The following is a 26104-nucleotide window of genomic DNA, read 5'->3' as shown; positions in this document are numbered from 1 at the left end:
AACAAGAGAGTGCTGATAAATGCTGCTAATGGCACAAAGCATTGCCAGGACAGAGGAGGATCTGAATATCTAGCAGTAGGATCCGGATGACTTAGAGCGTTAGACTAATAGAAGGGGATGCATTTCAATAGTACAGAGTGAAAGATCAAACAGAAGGTGACTTAATAACAAAAATTTCTACTATGATCTGAGAGTCTGTTAATTTGATATGAAGGAGGTATTGCAACAGGTCACAGAATAACTAAGGTGTGACAGCTGTGAAGACCCTGGGACTAATCAAGAAAAATATGTCCAGTAGAGAGAGGGAAATAGTTAGGCCAGTGTAGCAGACAAAATAAGGCCTCCTGTTGAATGTTTGCATACAGTACTTATAAGAAAATGAATTGACACTGAAGAAGTTCAGTAAAGGTGTGGGGGGTATGAACATCCCTCTTATGTAAGAGGAAACTAGAAGACCATGGTGGTTTTAGTCCACAAAAGGGAATGTTTGAAGGGAGAAATTGGGGCTTTTTGTAAATAATTCAGAGGATCAAGCACGAGAAAAAAGAAAATTTTCAGTTCTAAAGAGATTGCTGGTGCAAGAGCAAATCAGTACAAACTGACTGTGAATAAGCTTATGCTGGAAATTAAAAGAAAGGTCGTAACCCACATAGCAATCAGGTTCTGGCAAAGTCTTGTAATATAAAATGGGTGAGCAAAAAAAACCCAAGTTGCTTTTAAGAAAGAGCTTGGTAACTTTATGAAACACTTAATGACTTTATAGTCCTATAGTAAAAACCTGGACTTTCCAGGAATGTTCCTACTTTGTCCGTATAAAGTAGCTAGATACAGTTATCTCAGCAGTCACCAGACTGTCTTCCTGTCAGTATTAAAGGAAATTATTATCAGGAGATGAAATGTTACATGTCTGTCTAGGGCAATCCAGAGGTTCTTACAGGGATGCTATACAAAGTATGCAGCTGTGGAAAAATGAAAAATCTCAGCAGAGTTTATTCAGACTTTATGTTCAATATACATTTACCTTCATGTCTGTGTTCTCACCTTTCTAATGTACTTTACCTTTTCCTAAAACTATGAGAAATTTAGTAGCAGCATGGCTGCTTTGAAGTATGAAATATTTAATTAAACTCATCTGACCTTTGGCTGATTAAAGAGTCTCTTTGAAAGAATGTGTTTACTGGTGGGTAAAAAAAATCTGACTTTTTTTTCAACTTCTCACCTGTTTAATGGCAAAATATAGAAGATGTGCTATTGTCTAAGTCTGTCAGTCTTGGTGAGTCATTACTACAAAGTGGTATTTCTTTGCATTGTACTAGAAATTTGCCAAAGAAACTTTGAAAGCTAAAGTAGCTGAGGGGGTGTACTGGTGAAATTGATACCTTCTATACAAAAAGGTGGCAAGCTGTGGGAAATTGTTCAACAGGACAAACATTAAAAAGTGAAAACTGCCCAAGACTCTAAGTTGACAGATGATGAACTCTCACATATGAGTAATCCACATTAATCAAAGAATTGATTGCACCCATAAAGATATTTCTATAACTGCAATTAAAAGTTTTTGAGATTCCCAGGCAGTTATAATATGACATAGGACTTCTGAAATGTAAGAAATTTGGCTAAGCCTTGGTATTTCATTGTCTACTTGGACAAGTGACCACAGATAGCATAGAAATGTTTCACTCTAATAGTGTAATTACAGACTGTTTCCTGCCTCTCACAGCTCTCTTTCTGAAGGAATATTAATTGCTTACAAAATATCTACACATTGCTATAACCCTCATTGAGATTTAGTTGCTTCCAGGTTAGAATGGAAAATAATTTCTAGTGTGCGTGGTTTAGTACAAAAAAAGGTCTTTGGATAGGAACTGAAGAAGGTCCTATCCACTTAGAAGCATGAAGTAAATATTTCTGAAGTTTTTATGTTGATAGTCTCATCTAATCAGAGATCAAAATCAGCCTAGACTACAACATAGTAGTATAGGCAGTGGCCGAAGAATAAAGACATCCAAAGAGACAGTGGCAGTATGGGCATAGGAAATCTTCAAGTGTCCTTTGTGGGTTGCGACTTGCTTTCTCAGAGACTCAACATCTTTCTCCAATTCCATTAATTAATACCTGCTTTCTGCCAAAAGCTTATTGCTGTTAATAAACTTAATTAAAGTGTGAAGACTATTTCAAGCCTTTTGGAGAAAAGCAATCTTTTCTCATTTACATGTGTCACCTGCATAGGTCTATTGGATTCTCTGGGGACATGAAGAACTTACAGGACAAGTGTAGGAAATATAAGTGAAATTTCCACAATAAGAAGTGCATCAAGTAAAATCCTCTAAGATATTCACACAAAACAAGTGCAGAAATCCTCTTCACTCTTTGCCTCTGAATTCTTCCCTTTTTAAATGAGGAACTAAACAAATATGAGTTCTCACCTATGGACTCATAGGTCCCGTACAATTCCTAGGCAGTAATTAGCTCACGTGTAGCAGAAATCTCATTAGTAATGCAGTATCAACACCCACAGGGCTTCTCACCCTGCTCATTGCTTTGCTCTTTCACCTCCACCTTTGCTCTGGATGACTGTATGCCAGATGGAAGGGCATTATTCTGTATATTACACAACCTGATGTTTGGAAAGCACTGACAACTGAAAACATACGCATCATGGAACCGGAAAATCTTTTTTAAAAGGGATTAATGACACCTGTTGTGTTGGATGCTGTGACTCTGGGAGCTGAGCTTCCCAAACACAGATGTTAGGTGGAGCACTCCCATGCTCTTGTTGCTGCATCCAGCTGGAGGATGGAATAAAGCTGAGACCTTGTGTGCACCTCAAGCCCCTGGTGACCAGAGTGTGTCATCTGCTACCAGTGCAGAGGAAATACTCTAAAGGGGAGACTAGCACATTAAAAGGCCCTGAGCAGGCACATTCCTCATTGACCTAACAGTTCACTTAATGCCCAAACTTAGACATCAGTGCATGTTATGAAGCTGCCCAGGCTCTGCTGTGATCAGATAGATGCCTGAGACCCCAGAAGGGACTAGTCCTCCAGGCAATCTCTCAGCCTGCTTAGAGTAAGGTGGCAGCACTGTGTGAAAGACAAAGTGTGGCTGCTATGGGCTGGCCACTGTGGCTACCTGACATTTACATTTGGCTAGAGTAGTGTTTTCCAAACATTTTGTTGCTGCAAAAATTGGCACGGTTCTTTATCTCACTTGCTCCAGCTCTTTTGATTCCTGCTGCGTTGAGGATGCTGCCGCCTCTCCTTCACTGTGCCGTCACCTCCAGCAGAACCAAATTTGATGCTGAAACTACTCCAAACCTGGTTAACTCTGTCTGGTCACTGCACCCTGGGACTGAGGGGAGCTGTTAAGCAGTGTCCCAGGAGAGCTTGTTTGGCCGGGGTTTGTGCTGCAAGTGTTTGGGAAGGGCTCAGGAGAGGGAAGGGCATCCAGGCAGACCTGGGAGACCTCAGGGCTGCTGCGCCTGCTGGCCCAGTGAGTTCCCCAAGCTCTGGCAGAGAAGCAGCAGGGCCATATTTTAGGATGGGCCAAGGGGAAATGCAAGGCACCTCGAGCAAATGAGCTACTTGGTTGAATCCGTTATAAAGTGTTGGAATTACATGGGGTTTTTTGTTTTTAAAGGATCTTTTTAATCCTTTTAAGGCTTTTTGTGTTCTGTCTTGAAAGAGGATCTGTGTGACTGCACCCCTAAAAGCTGAGTTTCCCAGTCTAGCTGGCTGGCTGCTGCAAAAGGGCTTTTGCAGTCTGTCTGCTGAGCCCACCGGAGCTAAAGAAAATCTCTCTCTTGCTTGGCCTGTGCTTCCAGCACAGAAGTGTCACAGCACCTTGGGAAAGCGGTGTGTTTTAAGGGCCCCATCTACTGGCTAATGCAAGCAAAATGATGCAGCGACTCTGCTCACTAAAATAATGAGTGCTAGTGCCACCTTAATCAACATGTAAAGATTGGAGAGTAAGTAGGGAAATCTGAAATGACACTGGATATGAGTCTTAAAAACAAAACCAAACTTAGAGTGACACCGTAAGACTTGTTAGAAGAATTAAAATTCCTCAGAAGCCTTTTCTGGCTTCAAAAAATCCATTAGTGTTCAGAGGACATTGTCTTTATAGGAACCAATAAACCTTATTTCTTTTGTGTGGTGTCTCAGCTTGCCTGTTCTTGTCTCTAGAAAATAGCTTTTTTTAAAGAAAACAAAGAATTGGTAAGGTTTCTGTGTGCACTCACAGTATGTTCTCTTACCTATTTTGCCCGTCAGTGCCATTCCTCATGATTTTTCTAGCTATAAAAAAAAAAGTCACTGTTAGCTGGTAATTCATCTCCTTGATAACTCCCTTCTCTTTCTGTAGTTTAATAAAGTGAGAACCCCAAAGAGAACCATTTATGCTCTTGACTAACTGTGTACCTGCTGTGTCACATAAATGAGGGGAGTTAAGCCAGTGTGAATCTGAGGCAGAAAAATGCAGGATTTGTATGTGTTTGTTTCTAATCTAGGTAATATCTATATACAGTTCCAATGCCACAGGATTCCTCTGCGCAGATTCTGAAATGTTATTTAATTGTTTTTTAAAATGAGCCTAGAGGATCATAAAGTATTTCCTTATCTAGGAACAAAAATCTTACTTTTTTCTTACCAGAGTCATTAATAACAGTGGGGAAAAAGTGACATTTTATTTAGGACTTGGAAAACAAAGTACAATAGAAAACAGGATTAGCAAGGATGACTATGATCATATATTGCTGTGTACGATTAATGGCTAATTCTTAAATGTTGGGCAATTATATGATTCATTTATAATGTGGGACAAGATAATGTTTGTGTGTGCCTATAGCATGCCCTGCTAACTCTGAAAGCCGAACTGGACAGACATGCAAACATTCAAAGTAATACATTTGGTGGCATTTAAAAAAGTATTACACCTGTGTGTGTATATAGAAAAATTAAATATTTTTTATATATGCATATATAAAAAATATATCTAAATGCTATTACTTTTTTCCTTTATATGCATGAGAATTGGTATTATCATTAATCTTATACAATATAACATGTAGATTTAATGCTTTTATTTCTCTGTATTTTCTCTTTTCAGTGGCAAATGAGACAGGTGACAAAAATGCACGACCACTTTCACGATTTGCCCGTAAGTAGAGTTTTTTATTTTAACTGCTTGATTTCTACTTCTACTGTAGAAACAAACACATTTAATAAGTCTTTTAAACTCATATTCCTCTCAGCCCTGTCGTACCAGTTCATTTACAATCCAGAACTGAGGAACCATAGGACTTAGTTGGAAATGTCTCGTATGGATTCAGTCTAACAGAATAGAGTTGATGCAAATTTCAAAAAATGTAAGGCTTTGTGACTATACTCTTGTTTCAAGCATAAGAAGTTACAAAAATACATGCACCACAAAGCCAGTTAAAGTTGACTACAGAGACCACAAAGAGATTTGGGTCAAGTCTTAAAAACAGCATACTAAGAGTGTATTTAAAACATGCTGGTAGTTCCTCCATCACCTTTTGCTTCATGCAGTAAGGTTGGGAATTAAAGATGTGGCTTGGGGTTTGAAATAAAGGTGCTCTAGGTTTGAAGTAAACAAAGGGATGCATCTGGTAGTGTAGCACCAGCTCAGCATGAATGGATCATTAAAAACACATGTGACAATATGTAGGAAGGAGGAGAAAGATGGGAAGTCCTCTTCATAATACATGCTGTTTCATGATGCTCCATTACCGCTTAGCAGTGAAAAGTCCCCTTGTCATCGTTAAAAGAGAGCATTTGCCATCATCCTGGGTGGTGCAGATCAAAATATCCAAAGAATTTACATCTACAGTGCAGTGTTTCACACAGTCACAGGATGGCACTCTGAGCATGCTATACCTCACATAGGTAGATAAGGTATATAATGCAGAAGAAAATTGTGTGACTATAACATCTATCATATATAATGACTTACGGGGTCATGGAACAGATTGAGCAGAACAAAAGAAAAATGTACTGGAATTCCTTATACCTGACTTAGCATTTATTTTCCTTCATGTTGTAGACAGTAAAGTTTAGGAAGGGGCTATATCAGTCCTGGTTGGTTCAGCCCCCAAAATGCATGTAGCAAAGGAAATCACAAAGAAGAGCAATGTAAATGTAAACATTTTGAACTTCTTTATCACTTTGCCTTTTGTCCGTTATGGTTGCTAAATAGTAGGCACAGGGTTGGAAGATTCTGTCCAAATACCATTCATTCCTGCATATTTGGGTTATGAGGACTTCACACTGCAATATTATATGACCAGTAGGTCAAGCATAATGTCATGACATTTGGAACTAAGCTGGCATTTCAGTGCAGAATCTGACATTCATAAGAACATGATTTTTGAGGAGAGAGATGATGGTGTATAGGGAGTAGCTCTGAGACGCAGGAATAACTAGGTCCTGTTCCTGTTTTTATCCTGGCTCTCAACCAGCCGGTGAAGCCCCCCTTGCAGAGTTAGGGGTGACTTGCATTAAATGGAAGAGAACAGACTGGTAGATGGCTATGAGCTAAATGAAAGCACAAGAAACCCCTTTGCAACACCTGATCATATGACCCGGTGCTGCAGGGGATTAAAGTGTGGAGGTGAGACTGAGGCCATAGGCTGTTTGGCAGTAATAGAAATGCAGTGCAGAGGGGAACATTTAGATAAGCTTTTTTTGGAGATAGCCACAGCACCATGAATGATATAGGGCTGAAGGGAGATAATCTGAAGTATAAACCAGACATTCACTGTAAAGAGTTTAATTTAGTGATCTGGGAGTCGGGTTGAGGATTTCATGATCCAGCATAAATATCAGAGCGTATCACTAATGATGACTGTGTGGGCATCAGCAATATAAGGTCACAACTCTGTGGGAATGGGAAAGGAAAACTAGAATGGGAACTGCGTTATGAATAGGAGGGAAATGCCTTAGGCATGTGCTGTACTAATATGAGCTAAGTGGATGAGCCCCAAATTTATGCTGAGAGAGCACTATAATCAACCGCACGTGTTTTCATTGGACAAACACTGGAGTACAGATCAACATTCAAAAACATCCTAGCTGAATGGCAGAAAATGCTACAGGGTTTGAGGACAGAAGTCAGAGAGCATTACTGTTGTTATCCTTGTGATCTGAGTTACAAACCAGAGGTTGGGTGTCTCCTAGGATCAAGCTTTTCACATTTGCTTGAACAATGTATATAAAGGCAACTACTGACCTTATCATCCTCACAAAAGAGGCAGGATTTCTATTGCTCTGTAACAACCGCCTATTTGAGGTCAATGGTAAACTCTTAGAGAATTCAGTGGGATCACAGTTAGGCTGTCACTGAACACTTAGCAAATCACACCCATTTTTTTGCAGACCTTAATTCCCTGATAGATCTTTCTTTCTGTGCATGCAACCAGACACACAATGTAGGCTACAAAAATGTACATCAGCCTTGTCCACCCTGACTGTTATCCAACAGCTCTCTGGAGAGTAGGTGTTTTTCCTTTAGTTCAGGAGCAAAGAAGAGGGAAAACCTGCTGTTACTGTTAAGTGGGGCAATGGGAATGATGTCTGTATCCTTATTGTGGTAGCTAGACTTGCAGGGCAGCAATGTTTCAGAGTGTATTTGAACACCTACCAGAGCAAATATACCACGTATTCTTTAAGCAGACTTCTGCTTTTTTAAATAACACCCAAGTCTCTTTAGCTTTTGCCTCTAGCTCAGCTATAATCATCTTTGACAGGGTATAATAAAATGAGGGAAAAGCATTTTTGCAAATATTTACACTTACCACAGTGATTTGAAATTAAAATTGAGTTGTTAAGTGTTATTCATTCTAATGCTAGGGCTAGCCAATTTCCTGTACTCTTAAATGTCAAATTCCTCTTCATTTAGGAGAATTTGAATTTAAGAGGTACTACTCCCCTTAGCAGTGGTTATGGTGCCTGGTATCTCACTGTGTCATGTTGCTACAAGTAATACAGTGCCATCAGTCTTGGAACAGTTGTGGCTGCACCTGTGGGGATTTAAGTCCATAAAGCTTTCAGCTTTCAGCTTTTCAGGCAGTGGGAAGTTTCTGCCGGATGTCTGTTCTTGCAGGACCATTACACAAAAACAATCATTTGCTGAATGCACGTCACCTACGCGTAACTGTTGGCATGTAATGGGCTGACTAAACACTGATTAGGACAGGCGGACATAAGATTTCACCACTCTAGTGAAGTTAGTTAACATTCACCAATTGTTCGATTTGCTGATGTTGATCTTCAGATGAATCAAGTAGATCTAGATCTACCATCTAGGTCTAATCATAGAGATAAGCTGCATAGGATGGATATCTCCACGGGAGGAACAGGGCTGGATGTATGTGTGTAGTGTAGAGAGAAGAACAATATGTGCACTCAAACAAGCGTGTGCTTATTTTTTTGCTGTTTTTAAAACAAAAGTGTTTGAGTAAGGTGATTACATAGTTTTCAGTGGCAGTTACTCACCTGTCACTGTTGGTTTTCAGCAGCAGAGCAAACAGTAAGCTAATGCATGTATCTTTTGGTGATTTCTGTACTGTGGTGTTCTGCTGCTGTCTAACAAGCTGGAGGGCTTGTGGAGTAAAAGAAAGAAAAGTCTGAGGAGCTGAGGAAATTAAGAGAAGGTGGAAGTTTGGTAGGCTCACCAGATATCTTGGAGTAATTGCGAGGGAAAGCCTCAAAACTCTGAATGCGGCTTCCTCCCAGAAGAGGATGACTTTTCTAGTAGAGCACAGAAGCTTTTTCACCAAGTGTTGATGCTCTCCTGTCTTACTGTGCAGCATTTGTGGCTTTATGGCAACTTATTTTTTTTTGCTGATCTCATCTTAGCAGAGACTTAGACGCTTAGTTCCAACTGTGCTGAGTATGCCATAGTTCCTAGCAAAAGAAACAGTACTCTCAACATATTATAGGGGCTCTCTGTAATTTTGGCTCTCATGGGTAGCCTGCATGGATCAGGGTCAAGTAATTTGAGACTCTTGCATCCTTTTATAACCCACTTATTAAATAGGAAGACAAACGCTTACATATTTGAATAAAACGTAAGAAATATTGGGAAATTTATGTGGTGCTTTAAAGTATTGAAGCAGTGGTATTACCATAACACTGAAACTCCTTGAATGCTTAAAGATGTATTGACAATGCACTAAGAAATTACAGAAATTACAGAAATGTAGCCGTTGTGTAGACATAACTGGGATTTAGACTAACTGGTACATGTATTTATCTAGTTATGGTAGCACAAAACTCAGCACAGGATGTCAAGGCTACCTGTAAATCCGGGTAAATACAGTTCTTGAATATTAAATGACTGTTGACAATTAAGAACAGAGAAGCATATGAATATGGGACCTTTCCTGGGCAAGTAAACTGAAAATTATTTTGGAATGGAACAGATAAATGAGGATTCTTGCTGATCTGCATTAATTGGACTTTGCACCATTCAGGCAGTGTCAAAGCAGTACATGGTAAGAAAAAAGACAGCAAAACAAGTCTGTGCCTTTTTGCAGAAGCAGATATTGCTGCTGCTAGTAGGGCAGTTTATCATGATGTTCTCAGGAGATGTGGAGTGGCAAGTCTTCCATTCAGTTTTCTCTTAAAATAATTCTTCTGTTTATAATAGGACAAAAAGTCAACATAAGTCAATATATGTTGGGTTCATCATCTGCTTTTTAATCATCTCTGCTGCACAATTAAGTCTGAGTACTAGGGAAATATTTGAAAATCTTACCTGTATAGTCCCTTATGAATATGATTTGTGGACTTTAGAAATATGCCATTTCTCAGAGTACTTTTTTTTATTTTGCATAAAAGTAAAAAGTCCATGGAAAAGGACTAGTAACAGAGTTGGTGTGTCTTACTGCTTTGAAATCCAACAAGATCAATGCTGTACCTCTGTAGTGGGAAGTCTCTTGGCACTATTATAGTTAATAATCAGTGTTTCAATACTTAACTGCTTTTCTTGGGATCTGATAACTTGCTTGTATATATTCTATAATTCTTGAAATGCTTTAGAATATGACACAGGTGTTCAGTATGAGAATATCACTTGGATTTTCAAAAGTGCCTAACCTATTCAGAAGCCATTTGGACATTTTTGCAAATATGAAACAATTTTTTTTTCAATTTCTTTGAAATGTAAGTCATGTATTCTCTCTCCAAAGGCAGGGAGGAGATCTGACTGAAAGGTGCTAGTTGTACTTTGTCAGTGGAGCTAGACTTACAGATAAGATGATGGGTTCCCTGAATGACAATCACGAGGCACTCAGTGACACTTCTAAATAACTGCAAAAAGAACATCCATAGAAATATTTTGGCATTTGAATATCTACTGAGAAAAGCTGATGTTTCAGAAGGAAAGAAATATGTTTTCTAATACTAGTCCTTTATTAATACTTTAAATCTATTATTTAATCATCATTAATTAATCTAAGGAAATCAATTGTATTGATCCAGTACTTTGGGTTTTTTTGTTAGTTCTTTGGTATAAAATACTGTCATGTCAATACATGGTAAGTTGTAGCCTAAGTATAATATGAAGTGGAAGCTTGTTATTGACACATGTAAACTTCATATTCTATAATCAGATCTTTTTAAGGGAGGCATTAGAGTCTGGGGTTTTAAAATGACTTTCTGAATGTTAATGTCTATTTCCACTTAGAGCTTTATTTCAAGTTTTCAGACATAATCTTGCTGTGATGCAAAGGCTGCTGAGAGGCCAGACAATAGGTCTATGAATTCATTTTTCTTCTCACTCTCTGCTTTTACAGGATCTAAATCACAAAACTGCCTGTGGAACACCATTATTGGGGGGCTGACCAGCAATCTCAAAGAAAGGCCGAAGCCAACCATCGTCAATGACCCCAGACCTCCCGAGGAAATCTTGGCAGATGAACTACCACCATTGGACAGTCCTGAAGCATTGGTGAAAACGTCTTTCAGGTCTGATAGATATGAGCTTGCTTTGTTTATCCTTGAGAGGGTGTCTTTTTAAGATAGACGCCTGCGCTGTGAGTTTGATGGGAGAAATCAATATTGAAAGATTCTGCAATGCTGCATATTTTTGTACTGAGCAGAAGTGAAGAAAGAGGGCCATAAATAATACTGACAGGACTGTTGTCTTTCATTTCTCAGACTTAATTAGCCTTGTTAAAAGATTATGGGGTAGACATAAATACTGTAGCTAGTCAAAATGGTTGATAGAGACAGCTTGTTATATGAAGATGTCTTGGAAGGTTGGTATTGTTTCATCTGAAAGTGGTTTAGTGATGAAGACTTGCTCTTTAGGTCAGATGATATGCTTTAATGATGCAAGGGACAGCTAAACCTTTTTCTATTAATATAATGTCTTGAGAACTGTCTAGCATTAATTTTTTTAGTCAGGGAGAAGGATTCTGGCCCAGGGCTTGTAAGCAAGTGATTGCTGCTTTTGTAAAGTATGAGATATAGCCATTACTGGGTTTTCTTCTCATTTATTTAATCATGTGAACATACAGTTGTCAGGTGTTTCTTTGAGGCATGCTTTTTGAAAATAATATTCTCCAAGGAGTGAGGTAAAGTAGAGAAGCTGTGTATGCATAGAGTGGATATTTGATAGAAATGTGAAAATTGGTGTGCCCAGGGAAAACAAAGACAGTGTGGCAGAATTGATTTTTCTGAGTGTTTTTTTTTTAGATTTTTTGTTGAAAAACTATGCTCTGCTTTTATAATCAACACATGCATGTGCAAGTATAAAATGCTTTTTACTTTGGATAAATTTCGCTGTTCTAAAGTCTGTGATTTTGATTATACCTCAGTCTGTCAAACTTATTTCAGTCTTCATATAATCATTATTTTGAAGGCACTTATTTAAGTCATTTTCTTAGGTAGTAGCTTCAGATATCTTGTTTATACTGTTTGTTATTTTAAAAAAATTGCCACAAAGTAAATTTATGTCAGCCTATATAAATAAATCCTGAACTTTTATAGCACATTCTCATTCTTTAATATTTCTAGTGAAATTATTCAGGCCAAATGTTTCGGAACCTGGATCCTCCTTTTATGGTGACCTGTTATTTTTAATGCTTTTAAACATTTTGTCTTTCTGATATTTAAAATCTGTTATTTCAAGAGCTCTAACTCTTTTTCAGCTTTCACTTCTCATAACAAATTCTAAGTAGGAGCAATCCTTACTTTGCTATAATTAAGATCATTTCAACCATTTTATACGACAAAATAATGTCACAGCATTTCAAATGGCATGAATTGATTATGTGAGTAGGGGTGACTCTTGGAATAAGTGAGCTTGTAAATAGAATAATAAAGACTGATGATTTGGAAAATGAAATTTAGCAAAATAGTTTCCTTAATGCAGTGTAAATGTTATTTATAAATGTTTTATAAATGGCTTTATAAATGTTAGAGAACCTTTGTATATCATCTGTATAGAAATTACAGTACAATGTGGCATTGTTTGGACTTTTATAGAATGAGATCCAAACAAATTGTTGCAGTGAAGTAAATTGTATCTGTCTGGCTTTAAAAAGAAAGGAAGCCCAGCACGCATTTGTGTGCAATGCGCAAGAATTGAGAATTAGAGAGTGCATGGCAATTACTGTCTAAAGAAACTAGAAGATAAAAGCACTCTTGTATTTGTATTCAGCTTGAGATCCTGTTGGCATTATGGTGTAAACTGGGACTTAGGAGGCAGTGGCAACTTTGGCGCGGTGGGTTGCCTGTTTGATTCATCAGGGTCTCTTGTGTGCAGTGATCTCTGAGCACATCCTTGACAGAGTTTGACTGGCGAGTCTGAGCACCAGTGACTGCCTGCCGAGGACAGGATTTCCCCTGCTTCTTGTTTAGTAGACGCTAATGGAAGATCTTGCCACCCCATTGCTATTTGGGGAATGAAGTGCTCTTCGCAAGTTGTCCTGTCCAGCATGTCCTAGTTACGAATCTGGTGGCTGAAGCTCAGGCTGTGCGGAGGGCAGTGACAGGTTTGTACGAACCGGTTTCACAGGGGGAAGGTCTGGGCCTCATTTTCTAACGCGACTGCTACAAACCGCAAAACGCAGCGACTCCCTCACTGCTTGTGATTCACCACTGTCAGAGCAGTATGTGGCAATGCTGTCCCTTTCATGCATAGTTAAAAAGAAAATGTCTCTCCAGTGTCAAATGAGTCACACTTCCTTGTGATTGCATCTCTTTTTATGTGAATACGTCCAAGCAGCATGAATCCCAGTTGGCAGCCTCTGGTGTTAGATCCTATTTTCTACTGTGCAGTGCTTATTGTTCTGTAGCTCAGAAAATTAGCAAGAGATCTATATTTGATTTTGTTCAACACCTAGATGTGAGCTTGAGGCACGTTTAAACATAAAAGGAGGAAAGTGGTTATTTCAATCATTTCAGTCTTAATTTCCTACAGTAATAATCCACCTCTGTAATGTAAAAAACAAAACAAAACAAAGAACCCCCAACCTCTCCCCCAAAGTAAATATAACACAAAATCTCTCCATACTTAGAAGGTTTTCTGATAGTCTTTGTTTTGTTTTACAATTTTTTTACAATCCCTTTTCTGAAGATACCAGAAACAAACACAAGATTGATATAAACAAGGTTTATAAAGATAGAATTGCAAGAGTTCATAGTATCTTGTTATCTGTGATATTGCACTGAGCAAGCAGTTATAAATACTTCTGTGTCTTGACTATTTATATTACTGTAGTGCTTAAAATATAGATTTTGAAATCCATTCTCACTGGTATATGCTCTATTTGTCTGGTAAAGCCAGGGAGACCCCAGTTGGAATTGTATATGAAAATACAGAAAGTGGAAATACAGAATGGTGAATTATCCCCTTTTGACAAGCAGAAAAAGAATACATATAGAAATGATTAGCTTCTTGGCCTGTGTTTTATGCGACAAACCTTATATGTCTAATATCTATCTTTGCACAGATATGTAAGTTCACAGTTACAGGAGCTGTGATCATCTTTTTGAACAGTTGTGTATATCAACATCTGTGTATCACAGAATCACAGAATGGTTGAGGTTGGAAGGGACCTCTGGAGATCATCTAGTCCAACCCCCCTGCTCAAGCTGGGTCACCTAGAGCACATTGCACAGGATTGCATCCAGGCGGGTTTTGAATATCTCCAGAGAAGGAGACTCCACCACCTCTCTGGGCAACCTGTTCCAGTGCTCTGTCACCCTCACAGGGAAGAAGTATTTCCTCATGTTCAGATGGAAGTGTCTGTGTTTCAGTTTGTGCCTGTTGCCTCGCGTCCTGTCACTGGGCACCACTGGAAAGAGTCTGGCTCCATCCTCTCGACACCCTCCCTTCAGATACTTGTACACATTGATAAGATCTCCTCTCAGCCTTCTCTTCTCCAGGCTAAACAGGCCCAGTTCTCTCAGCCTTTCCTCATAAGAGAGATGCTCCAGTCCCCTAATCATCTTTGTGGCCCTTCGCTGGACTTGCTCCAGTAGTGCCACATCCCTCTTGTACTGAGGAGCCCAGAACTGGATGCAGTATGTACAGTAATATACAGCAATTGGCAGTGGCTGCAGATTGATGCCCAGGAATGTTAGATGGGGGCCTACAGCTTTGTCAGGGCAGCCAAGATCTGAATGTTGGCTGGAGATGTCAGTGGTTTCTGACACTGAAGTCTGGTTGTGGTTGCAAAGATCTGTTCCTAGATTTGCTTCTTGATCTGCTAGGTCCCAGTAATGACCAAGCTTGCTATTGGTATCAGTAAGAATTAGCAATGCTAATTAATGAACCCTTAAGAAGATTGTGTAGTAACTTTACAGCCTAATTTAGCGTCTGTGCACAGCTTCCACACAGCACTACCCAAACAAGTGTTTTGAAAACTCTGGTCTGGCACTCCACCAGGGGAAGCAGAGAAACAGCAGATAGGTTTGGCTGCTGTTCTCCAAATACCACCCAGAAGTTTGTGGAAGTGTTTTATGTAGGAGGGTGTAACAGAACCTGTTGCTTTTGTCCCCAGACTGCTGTCTGCAGTGAACCGAGCCAGAAGGGCAGTGCTGCTCCAGGTAAAAATTTGGAGCATCCACCACTTCACAATTTTTCTTGGGCTCTTTTGGTTTTGATGCGCAGGAGAGAAAGAACATTATTCTGAGTCTGGAGATCCACATTGTCCATTGGCCTGCATGATCTGCTGTGGTGTTTCTGGAGCACTGGGTCACATGACAGCCATGTTAGATCTTGTGACAGGAGAGATCCCGTGGGACGAGGTGACTGGGACATACTCTGGCGAAGGAATGGTGATGTACCTTTGAGACAAGGCATTCAATGAAGCCCTACAGACTTCCATCCTGGTCCAGGTGTGTGTGACAGCTAAAACAGTGGATCACAGATTAATCCACCTGTATCCAGTGTATGGGGGGTTGGAGCAGGAGTGTTTCTGAAGTGATAGATCAGGGTAGTGGGCAGCTCAGCACTCAGCAGTGAGCTAAAGACCATCCATCCTGTACCAGAGGGGCCTAGTTGGATACACATACGGCTATGCTGAACTAGGCAGTGATATATATTGTCTGTTATCAAAGTCTCACCATTTGGTAGGCAAGACATCCTGGGAACCAGGGATGCAGACTCAGTTCCTTCAAGGTTAAAGTGTTTTTATGCCCAAAGCTTGCATGGATTCTTCATTTCTGCCACTTTTTAGAATATTTCCAGCTTTCAGTTTGAATCCGGTAAGACTGCTGCTTACCTTAACAGCTGCTTTTCCTACCTCAGTTGCTTGCAAAATACCTTTATCTTTGCAAGGGGACTTTGCTTAGCTTTCCTTATCTGCTTCTATACTGCTTTGGGAGATTTAAATCACACTGGCAGCTAATCATCTTGTATTTCTGGTTCGGTCATGGATTACGTAGCTCTCACTTATGTCAACTACTGGCTACTTGGTCTACAGGATAGGCGGTGATACTGCTGTGCTCCAAATGTGTAAGCTTCAGTCATAGCACCACGTGCTGGGAGTCAGCATGTGAGGCTTGATCATGTGGGACAAGCTGGCATCAATGGGAATAGGCGACTGAGCCTTCCTTCCCCTCCCTGCCCTGCCTGCATCATAGCAAGAACCCTTCGCTGCTCATCTCCACTCGTGTGGCAGAGGGGCCTCTGAGACTCCTGCTCCACCATCTCTCACATTTTGATGCTTTCTTGGCAGCACAACAGCTCAGCTGTAGCCACCCAACCTAGTATGTGGGGCACGAGAACGAGAGATGAGAGGCAATGTTGTGCAGGAGAACTGTGACCATGATTGTAAAGGAATGGGAGATGAGGGCTAGTGGTGGGGAAGAGTAAAGTCCATCCTCCCTCCCTCCCTCCCTCTATAAATCCATGCCTGGATGTCAGTATTTGTTTATTGACTGTTTTTAATTAGATTTTCTTCTTGTTTTTAAAACACATGCACAAAAATGAGAGATGACTCTCACTTGCTTTTGTTTTTATTTTCTTAACTTAGTAAAAAAAAAGGTGTCTATATATATATGTTACTATATAAATATATATATACACACACATATACATACATACATATACTGTGCAAGGCTGCAAACATGAAAGACTTTCTCATTGGTTTTTATACCTATCTGCAACAGACCCAGGTCTCGCTAAACATTAAAGTGTGAGCAGTGTTTCTGAAAACCACCCTTCTCAATATCTTTCTCAATCCAAGCTTGTTATAAGGCACTTTACTTGCATTAAACTTGAATTCATTGGTGTTTTACTCAAATCTGTTGCTTATTCCTAATATTTATTGATGTTCATTATCATGAACAGGAAATGAAAAGTCCTTCATTAAGGAAATGTCTCCTGCATCATTCAGCTCTCTTCTTGTTTTAATTGTGCCTCCCTTCTAGGTGCATGTTACACATTGTAAGAGCTATACACACATTTTTCTTGGTAGATTGAGATTTATGAGTCAGAGGGGGAAAGATCAGAGGAGAAAGATTTATGCTAGTTACTGTTCAAAGGCTGTACACTCTCTCTCTTCACACATACCCACGAGTCCAGGAAAAAGGGTTTTTTTCAGTCTGTTGAAAAAGAAATGGACCTTTCCTTTTTGATATCAGTCTTGTTGTTCTTCATAGGATAGATGTATTATTGATGGGAAGGAAGCAAAACCCAGTGTTTCTGTCCCCATAAATATCAGATACATCAAAAGACCCAAGCTGAGAAATTCAGATGGAGTGTGGGTGTCCTAACACTGCTGTGCCTCCTACAGGTGGGGAACAAACTCACTTCCAAAATGGAAATGAGTTTGAGCTGCTGCTCCTTGGACAAACAAGGTCCTGCCAGCAAAGAACTCTTCCCGCTCTGTGGCTAAGCAAGGCCTGTTTCTGACCACACTTCTCTACTTGACGTACATCACTTGAATCTTGTACTGTAATAAACTCTGGGCATTTGTTTTGCAGCTGCACAATGCTTCCAGTGCTGGCTTCATAAGCATACAGGCCATCCTGGATCCTTGGTATGGACTACACTAGCTGCCACCATGCACAGAGGGCAGGCATATATTTAAATCCAGGCATTGTGTAGCTGTACTATGTGAGTGTCAAATGTCTGTGCAGCACTCATTTGAGCATACCAGGCTTTTCTAGGGTCCATGTGCGAGCACAAACAAGATTAACTGCTAGGTGCTCTAGACTTGCTACCTCTGTCTTCCTTGCAGGTTTATGGAAGAAACTGTACATGGGTGGGGAGTTGTACAGAGGAAGATATGTGAATTTTAGGGTCATCTTTATCCTGCTGAGTATATTTTTAATAATGCACTGCCTATCTAGTTATCATCTCCACCATGAGAGATTCATAGCCTCTACGTTCTACTACCAGTCTGTGGTGCCTTGCAGTTCCCATTGCCAAAATCATTTTGAGTCTGGTCTCCTAAGGAAAACTGGCTAGCCTTTTCCTAACGAAAATGCTTTACGTCTCTTAGTCAGCCTTCCCATTAGTGAGTTTTTAAGCTATTGGTCTTGTTCAGCTATGCTTAACAGAGCAGTAAACATCTCAAAGGTACTCATTTCCTACCTGTTTTATGAAAATAGATGGCAGGATAAAAAAGGGTCCCACTGAAGGAATGGATAGAAGACAGAAGGGCTGACTCTTGAGTGTTGCCGTCTGTCCAGCCAGTGTTAACATACTCTCTAGCTAATCAGCACATGTGTAGCTGGGAACCAGGCACCGTGTGTGACCTGAAAACAGGCAGGGCACTCGGACAGGGCCTGGGACCGTTTGGAGGAGAAGCCCAAGGACAGTGGAGCAGAAGGAGACACAGCATGTAGCAGGATGTATTGCTGTGGGGAAGATGGAAAAGGTGGAAAACACAAATGCATAAGAAACCAGCCGTAGCTCATGTTGGAGCTTTGAGTGTTATAATCAGTGCTAATGAAAGGTATTATTGTCACTATTATGATGCTATAAGTAGTGCCTAATCTCTCTGATGGAGTCGGCCACATATCTTATTCTAGTAGATGAAGTGATTTATATGCCATGACTTCTTCCTTCTGCCATGTGATTGCACCTGGTACTATCCGTCTGTGCACGTACAGGGGTCCAGGGTTTCCTGATGCAAACTGACTCTCATGAAGTTGATCACCTAATGGGGAAGAACAGCTGGACTGTGAGGAAAATGGCATCCAAGAGGGGCTTGTGGCCACCTCTCCAGCTTGTGGTCTGCTCTTGAAGGGCACTTGGGAGGTGGAGAAGTCAGTTCTGGGCCAGATTTAGTGTCCTGGCCGTCTACATATGTCCTGCAGGTCATAAATTGCTCATCCTGTTATTAAATTAAGACTTTCACCGTATGTATTTCATTCCCAAAGAGAAAACAGGATGCTGGCTTTCTTATTCTTGGCAGTCAGAGAGAGTGTGGTGAGCAGAGATGAAAGTGTTTAAATAATCAATTGCTGAAGCTTTATCTTGAGTTCTTAAATTTGAGTAAACAGAGAAACATAACAAAGGACACTAAAGAAGGGAATCCCTATGCAGTTTCCTCTGCTTTTAATTGGCTAGCTGATAGCAATGAAGTGGTGTGTTATATTGTGATATTTTCCTAAAAGGTGTGGTGAAACAGCCCCCAAATCCATTCCAATAAGGGACAGATTTGTTTTGGTTTTGAGACTACAAAACCTGCATGTAAGAATTCAGGAATATTTTGAAATGAGTAACTACAACAACAATTACAAAATTCCCCCCAAATAGTCTCAGGACTGGTGGATAAGAGCTTTATCTCTGCTAACTTCATGCATTTCTTATTAACATGAAGAGCTCTGAAGGAGCAGGAAAAAGGGATACTTAGCCCCAATTAATTTAGTCTGATCAGCAGATCTGGAGAGAAAATTATATTCTGTCTTGATACTATGGATTTATGCATTGGAATACAAGTTTCAGAAGCTTTTTTGATGAAAATTAAGAGAGAATCTACTCTAAGCATTTATCTGGGATATAGGAAATCCCTATATCCATTCCAGATGTCACCCATCGAAGGGACTGAATTTGTGCTCCCGGTAGGAATGTTATGAACTCCGGGCCACAGGTTGCTCTAAGGCCTTGTAGTCACCTGTTTGCATTCCCTGCTCCGTGCAGCTCTCTTTTGACTCAGCATTTTCTGATGAAAGTTTTGTCCAAATTGTTACCTCCCCATGCAAAATACTTTGTTTGGTAACTGCCATATTTTGCCCCAAATTTTTTTGTCAGAAATTCACAGCCCAGTCTACTGGGCTTTGCAGACATCTTAGAAAAAATTAGGTAAGTAAAGCCATGTGAACTGTCAACACCTTTACCCACACAACTTGCTAATGGCTGTTCTCTGTCTGGTATTTGCATGCTAAACTATTTGCTGGCAATTTCTAGAAACTATTTTATGTAATAGAGAGGTCTCATTTGGAAATTATCACACTATCCATCTGAGTACTCAGCTCTCATGGATGTCAGAGCCACGGTGCCTGTGGTTTGCAGATTGGGACATTTATTTTTAGTTCCAATAATTTTTGGATCCGAATCTGCCAAAGTGTTCACAGCAAGACTGCTAAAACTATCATGTGCTACTTGGTTTCCATCTGAACTTTATAAATTGATCTAAACTTTATGAATTGACTCTGGTTGTTTTGAAACCAGGGCTATATTCTAAACTTTGCTATCAGTGCTGCCTTTATGCTGGCAAAAAGAAATCTTATATCTTCTTTTGGTTGAAAAGCCTTCATTTTGAGATGTGAAAATTGACCTGAGTTATGGCCTTTGGGCCCCCATTTGTGCCCAGTGATTCCTACCTTTGATCTCCATCTCCTCTTTTATGTGAGTACTTAGAGTGAGCTCCACACCAGAGCAAATGTTCTTTCAGCTCAGCTGAAAAAGGACCGCACCATCAAGTTCAGTTTCTTTTAAATAACATCTGGTAAAGAACATTTATCTTAAAATGGACAGCTATCAGAAGCTTATTTTCCTTTCTTCTAAATGATGTGTGCAAGCATCATTTAGATCTGTGTGCGCATTTGCAGTTGCAGTTTCTAAGATAAAGGTAAAATTTCTACTCCCAGTACTTTGAATCTCATGATTGACTTTGTCATATAATTGTCACCAATAGTATCTGCTCCTGAATCAAAAAGATGTTTGTCATCCTTCCCAGCTTCTTGCAGCAGTTATAATTAACTCTGCCCTAATTCCTAACAGTGTTATTCATAATAAAGTAATATTCAGATTCATTCTGAAGATGAGATCTTGAAAAATGGGATTCTTCTTTATGGCACTGTATCTTCTTTTGAGGGCTTCTTTCTGGATTGTTTTAAGGTTGCTCAGAATATAACTATCCACAATGCTAGCAGTTCTCGAGTAAAAGAATTATAGAACCTGGCAGTGTGAATACGGTGGGCCCGATTTGATGCAAGTTGGCATAAAACTCTAGACTTTAGTGGAATGATGCTGATTTACTGTAGGTGGGCATCTGTCTTGATATTTCAAAATGGTGATTGTAAATTGAAATTTACATATTTGTTCATTAATTTTATAAATCTAATGAACTTGGCAGAGTGTTTTAGCTGCATCATTAACAATGCTATTGAATAATATGTTGATCAAAATGGCCTTGGTTAGATGTGGCAAATTCTCTGTATGAGAAATGCCCACTGGCTTTCATGAAAACTCCATGAATACTGAACTTACAGTACAGACTTTGAATTAGCACAGCCTCTAACTGTTTACCTTTTTTTCTCCATTGCTCTGATATTGCTTTTAATATAACCGAGGTACTTCCTGAGTAGGCTGGTCTTGGGAAGCAAAGACCTGAAGTGTAGTTTTTCTTTGCATTGCTCAGGGTTTACCCACTTGCTCATTGCTTGAGCTCTCAAAAAGACATTGTACGTAGCATCTTTTGCTTTATAATTTATTATATAATCTAAATAGTTGTGTTATCCTGACATATCAGCTACTGTGCTAGCAAAACTGCCCTCATTTCCTATGTAAAATACTTATTGGTATCAATAGAGTGCAGGATCCTTAGTTTTGTACTGCAGCAGAACATCAGCAACATTGGTCTCCTCTTTAAACTCATTTCATTTTTTTCTGAAGTGGGGTGAGAGCAAACTCATTTGTCGTGTCCTGTATTTCATTCTCTTTGAGGCAGTTGTACAATAATTAATGCTAACATTTATAATAGCACAAACTGATTTAATATACTTTACAAAGGTCGGTTTTACAGCATGGCTGTATTTGGCTTATACAGCTATCATTTATCCTGTTTAACATCTTCATTAATGACCTGGATGACAGGACCTTCAGCAAGTTTTCAGATGATACAAAACTGGGAGGGCTGGGAGTGGCTGATACACCAGATGGTTTCACTGCCATTTAGAGGGACCTTGACAGGTTGGAGAAATGGGCAGAGAGGAACCTCTTGAAGTTCAACAAGGTGAAATGCAAAGGCCAGAACCTGGGAAGGAGTAACCCACTGTACCAGTACAGGCTGGGGACTGACTGGCTGGCTGGCTGGAAGGCAGCTTTGCAGAAAAAGACCAGGGGGTCCTGGTGCACAGCAAATTAACCATGAGCCAGCAATGTGCCCTTGCTGCAAAGGTGGCCAGCAGCACCTGGGCTGCATTAGGCAGAGCGTCGGCGGCAAGTCGAAGGAGGTGATCCTTCCCCTCTACTTAGCACTGATGAGGCCACACCTGGAGTGCTGGGTACAGTCCTGGGCTCCCCAGTACAAGAGAGATATGGAGCTGCTGGAGAGAGTGCAGCAAAGGGCTACTAAAATGATTAAGGGACTGGAGCATCTCTCCTACTAGGAGAGACAGAGAGAGCTGGGACTGTCCAGCCTGGAGAAGAGAAGGCTCTGGGGGTTCTTATCAATGTGTATAAGTATCTGAAGGGAGGATGTAGAGAGGATGGGCCCAGACTCTTCTCAGTGGTACCCAGTGACAGAATGAGAGGGAAGGGGCAAAAATTGAAATACAGGAAATTCAGTCTGAACATAAGAAAAAGCTTTTCTACTGTGAGGGTGGTCAAATGTTTCATATTGGAGATATTAAAACCCAACTGGACATGGCCTTGAGCAACCTGCTCTAGCTGGCCCTGCTTTGAGCATAAGGGTTGATCTAGACAATTTCCAGAGGTCCCTTCTAACCTCAGCGATTCTGTGCTTCTGGTGGTAAAGCTGAATTATCACCCTGTGAATAAAATCCTGGTGTCCGATCTGCATTGCGGTTCTGTTATCTGCATTGCATTGCAGATTTTTGTTGCGTAGTCTACACACATGCTGCATGGAACTCCCCCTGACGTCAATATGTAGTAGAGGTCTGCAGTGCAGACTCAAGTCTGGGATTTTTCTCTGGAGAATTTCCCCATCTGTGTTTGAGATGAATCAGAATAACACGTTTTAACTTTTTTCTATGTAAACTGTGTATTTTGTGAATTGAATCTTCCAAAAAGAACTTTATTAAAATGCAAGCTTCACCTCTCAGTCATCTAAAGAAAGTGACACTGAGTTCACGGCTCATATTAGATGATAGAAAAGCAGAAACTCGTGCAAACGAGATATTAATACAGATCCTCAAATGTAATTCAAATGTGTCTGAACAAGTTGCTTCTAGGAAGGTGAAATGGAAATGACAGAGATGCAACTTACCTAAAGAACTGGGGAAAACTTTTGTGTGAGTTCTTCATAACTTGGGAAATAGTCTTACTAAGATTATTCATAGCCTTACAATCTAGGAGTAATCATTAATTTTTTTTCTTGTGTCAGTTGAACACCTTGATTTGTCTTGAATTGAAGCCTAATAAGAGAGGTTACTGCTTGTTGCTTCTGAAGGGGCATATTTCTGGAGGTCCTGCTGAGCTTTCTCTAGGTATTAAAAAAAATATTGTTTAATAAATATTTATCTAAACAGAGATACTAGACTAAGGTATGTCATGTACTTTAAACAGTATTCCCCACTAATGTTGATTTCAATAGAGAACTTGGCCTAAAATGCTACATGGGAAAATTTCTGATACATTTCTTTGCCATCTAAATAAGTCGAAGTGATTTAAAAAAAAAAAAAAAAGTTAAGCACGTTTTCTTGTTAACCTTTCCATTACTGTTTAGGATTTTTCAGTCTATTGGATGTCCAAAATGTGATTATACTTTTTGTCTTGGCAAAGGTAAAGTCATTTTAATTCTGATAGTGATCTTTCTCCAGACAGTGTATTGGGAAACTACCTGTTAAATGCCATCTGTGGTGGGATTCTAAAATTCTCTCTCTTTTTTTTGCTCTCTCTTTTTTTGCTCTCTCTTTCTCTCTTTCTCTCTCTTTCTCTCTTTCTGTTTCCTCTTTTTTCTCTTTTTCTCTCTTTTCTCTCTTGTATCTTTTCTCTCTTCTCTCTCTCTCTTCTCTCTCTCTCTTCTCTCTCTCTCTTCTCTCTCTCTCTTCTCTCTTCTCTCTTCTCTCTCTTGTCTCTCCCTCTCTTTTTGTCTCTCCCTCTCTTTTTTGTCTCTCCCAGACATGGCCTCAGGTATGACGCCAGATTTTCTGCCAGTTTTAGCCATGCAATTTTGGAGTAACTGACTTTAGGAGAGCTGTACTACTATAAGTCTAAGGCAACTTAGATGTCACAGGCTGAATAAAATTAGCTATTGAATGCAATTAGGGTGAAGAGAATGATAATTGAACAAAACTTTATTCTGTTCTGAGCGTCTTCATACTTTTCTGTGAATTTCAGGGAAGTTGGTCCTAGAATCAAAGGACCAAAAGTTTATTCCACTCAACTTCAGGCAGATAACGTTCTAAACAACCATCTCTGCCTTTGCTTTTGAAATGAGAAAGATTTTGGGGAGGGGTTAAAGAAGCAGGCTTGCTATGTATGCATGTTAAAATAAATGCTGGCTCTGTTGAATCCTCTGAGACAAAATGGTGGCATTTAAGGCCTATGTGTGTGGGGTTTTTTTAGGGTATGCCCTCATGACTGTTGCTCCGGTTAGACCACTGCATCCATGTTCATGCTGTTTGACATCCACAAGGCTGAAAGGATGAGCACTGCAAGGGTTGCTAGCTATACTTTACTGCAGTCTGCCTAGTCTCTGCTAGCATTTGTACCGTGCCTGACTTCTCTGAACCATGCAGACTGTAGGCCCTCACCATTGCCACCTTTATAAGCATGCCTGCCCACAGTGGTCCATGTCCATGCTCTAACGGACACTGAATTGATACATTTCACTATGATGTTATCAGCAAAATGAGAAGAGCAGCAGGGTTTCTGCCTGAGGACTGTATTCAGCCCTTTTGTACAGGAACTGGGGCAGCCAGAGCTACAGGTGGGGGAGCTGATATGATCTCCTCATGGTCATGGATAACCAGCTGGTTCACATGCAGGGGTCTAGCTCCTGGGTCAGTTCCAGCTGGATGCCACTTTTTATGTCATTCTTACTGAACCAAGGCCTGTCACCTCACACTGTTTCTGGATGAGTGGCACCAGCAGCCAGTGGTAGGATTGGATTTGCAGGGCTGTGGGCTAAATGAGCTGGCAGGAAGTCTAGAATGGCACCAGGTCTGGGATGGGCTTCCCAGTCCAGCAGGAGAGCGTGGTCATAATCCTCCGTCTGCACCAAACTTATGTTATTTTGTGGTCTGCTAGCTTGGCACAAGTTGGGTCCCCTGGTCACCATCAACCTCAGAGTCATCAGAACATGTAGGTGTCTGAAACCGCAGCCATCTGGCTTGTCCTCAGTTTAGCAATGAAATTAATAGTTTCTTGCTGACAGAAAGGCATATTCTTCTGGGTGGGAATGTCCATGGGATTCCCATTCTGTGTAGTATCTTCTGGAGGATGGTTTCAGTTTGTGCAGCACTTGATCATCCTTCTGGGATGACTGCTGTGCAGTATTTTGGGCTGTGCCTCTTGTCCACATGTGCATGGACTAAGGATGCTTCAGGTGGCTTGAGTCCAGAAGGTGATGCTTCCAAACTTATATATATGAGTGCAGCCTGGAGAGCGCTTCAAAAACCTTATGTTTTCAAAGCTTTACTGATTGCTGAACAAATTAAGGTGCCTTGTTGGAGTCCTCTGCCTAGACAGTGTGGACATACAGTCAGCTTAGCCAGTGAAGTGGCTTTGACAAGATAGTCCTAACATAACCAATGGAATCTAATTTCACTTGTGTTTTTTTGGTTGGAAGAGAGTAAGCCTTGAATACGGCTGAACGCGGCACACGTGGCTCAATGTGGTACAAGATAAGAGAGTGGGAAGTTTGGGAAATGTGGCAAACACAAGCTAGGAGAAGGAAACTGTCTTAGGTATGTGGCAAACATACACTAAGAGGGATGCCAGGTGAAAAACATCAAGAAAACTGCATATTTGGCCCTTAATGTTGGTTTCACTTTGCTGTGAGCTTGAATGAGGTCTGAGTGCTAATGCGAAGAGCATTACATATGTTTATAGTAGGAAAACTACATAGACAACCTGATCTGCCCAAGTCATGGTCTCTTCAGTGCTTCTCATTGCTTTGAATAGGCGCTGTGTAATGTTTAGGCAGAACTGTGCAGCATACACAGCTCTGGATCTGGGAATTAGCAAGAGAAAGTTTACTGAAATA

At 40.3% G+C, this 26104-nt stretch overlaps 1 protein-coding gene across 2 annotated transcripts in view; it reads left to right on the top strand.

Moving 5' to 3' along the window:
* Positions 1–26104, top strand: part of PDE1C (phosphodiesterase 1C) — a 372931-nt gene that overhangs the window by 95990 nt on the left and 250837 nt on the right. For both annotated transcript variants that reach the window (XM_026068589.1, XM_026068590.1), the window contains exon 2: positions 10817–10988. In XM_026068589.1, coding sequence (XP_025924374.1) covers positions 10817–10988 — 172 coding nt within the window. The remainder of the gene's footprint in view (positions 1–10816; positions 10989–26104) is intronic.

This window comes from Apteryx rowi, unplaced genomic scaffold (genome assembly GCF_003343035.1).
Source record: "Apteryx rowi isolate R43461 unplaced genomic scaffold, aptRow1 scaffold_276, whole genome shotgun sequence".
Classification (NCBI taxonomy): Eukaryota; Metazoa; Chordata; class Aves; order Apterygiformes; family Apterygidae; genus Apteryx; species Apteryx rowi.
Note: the sequence above shows the minus strand (reverse complement) of the source record. Positions and strands in the feature narration are given on the sequence as shown.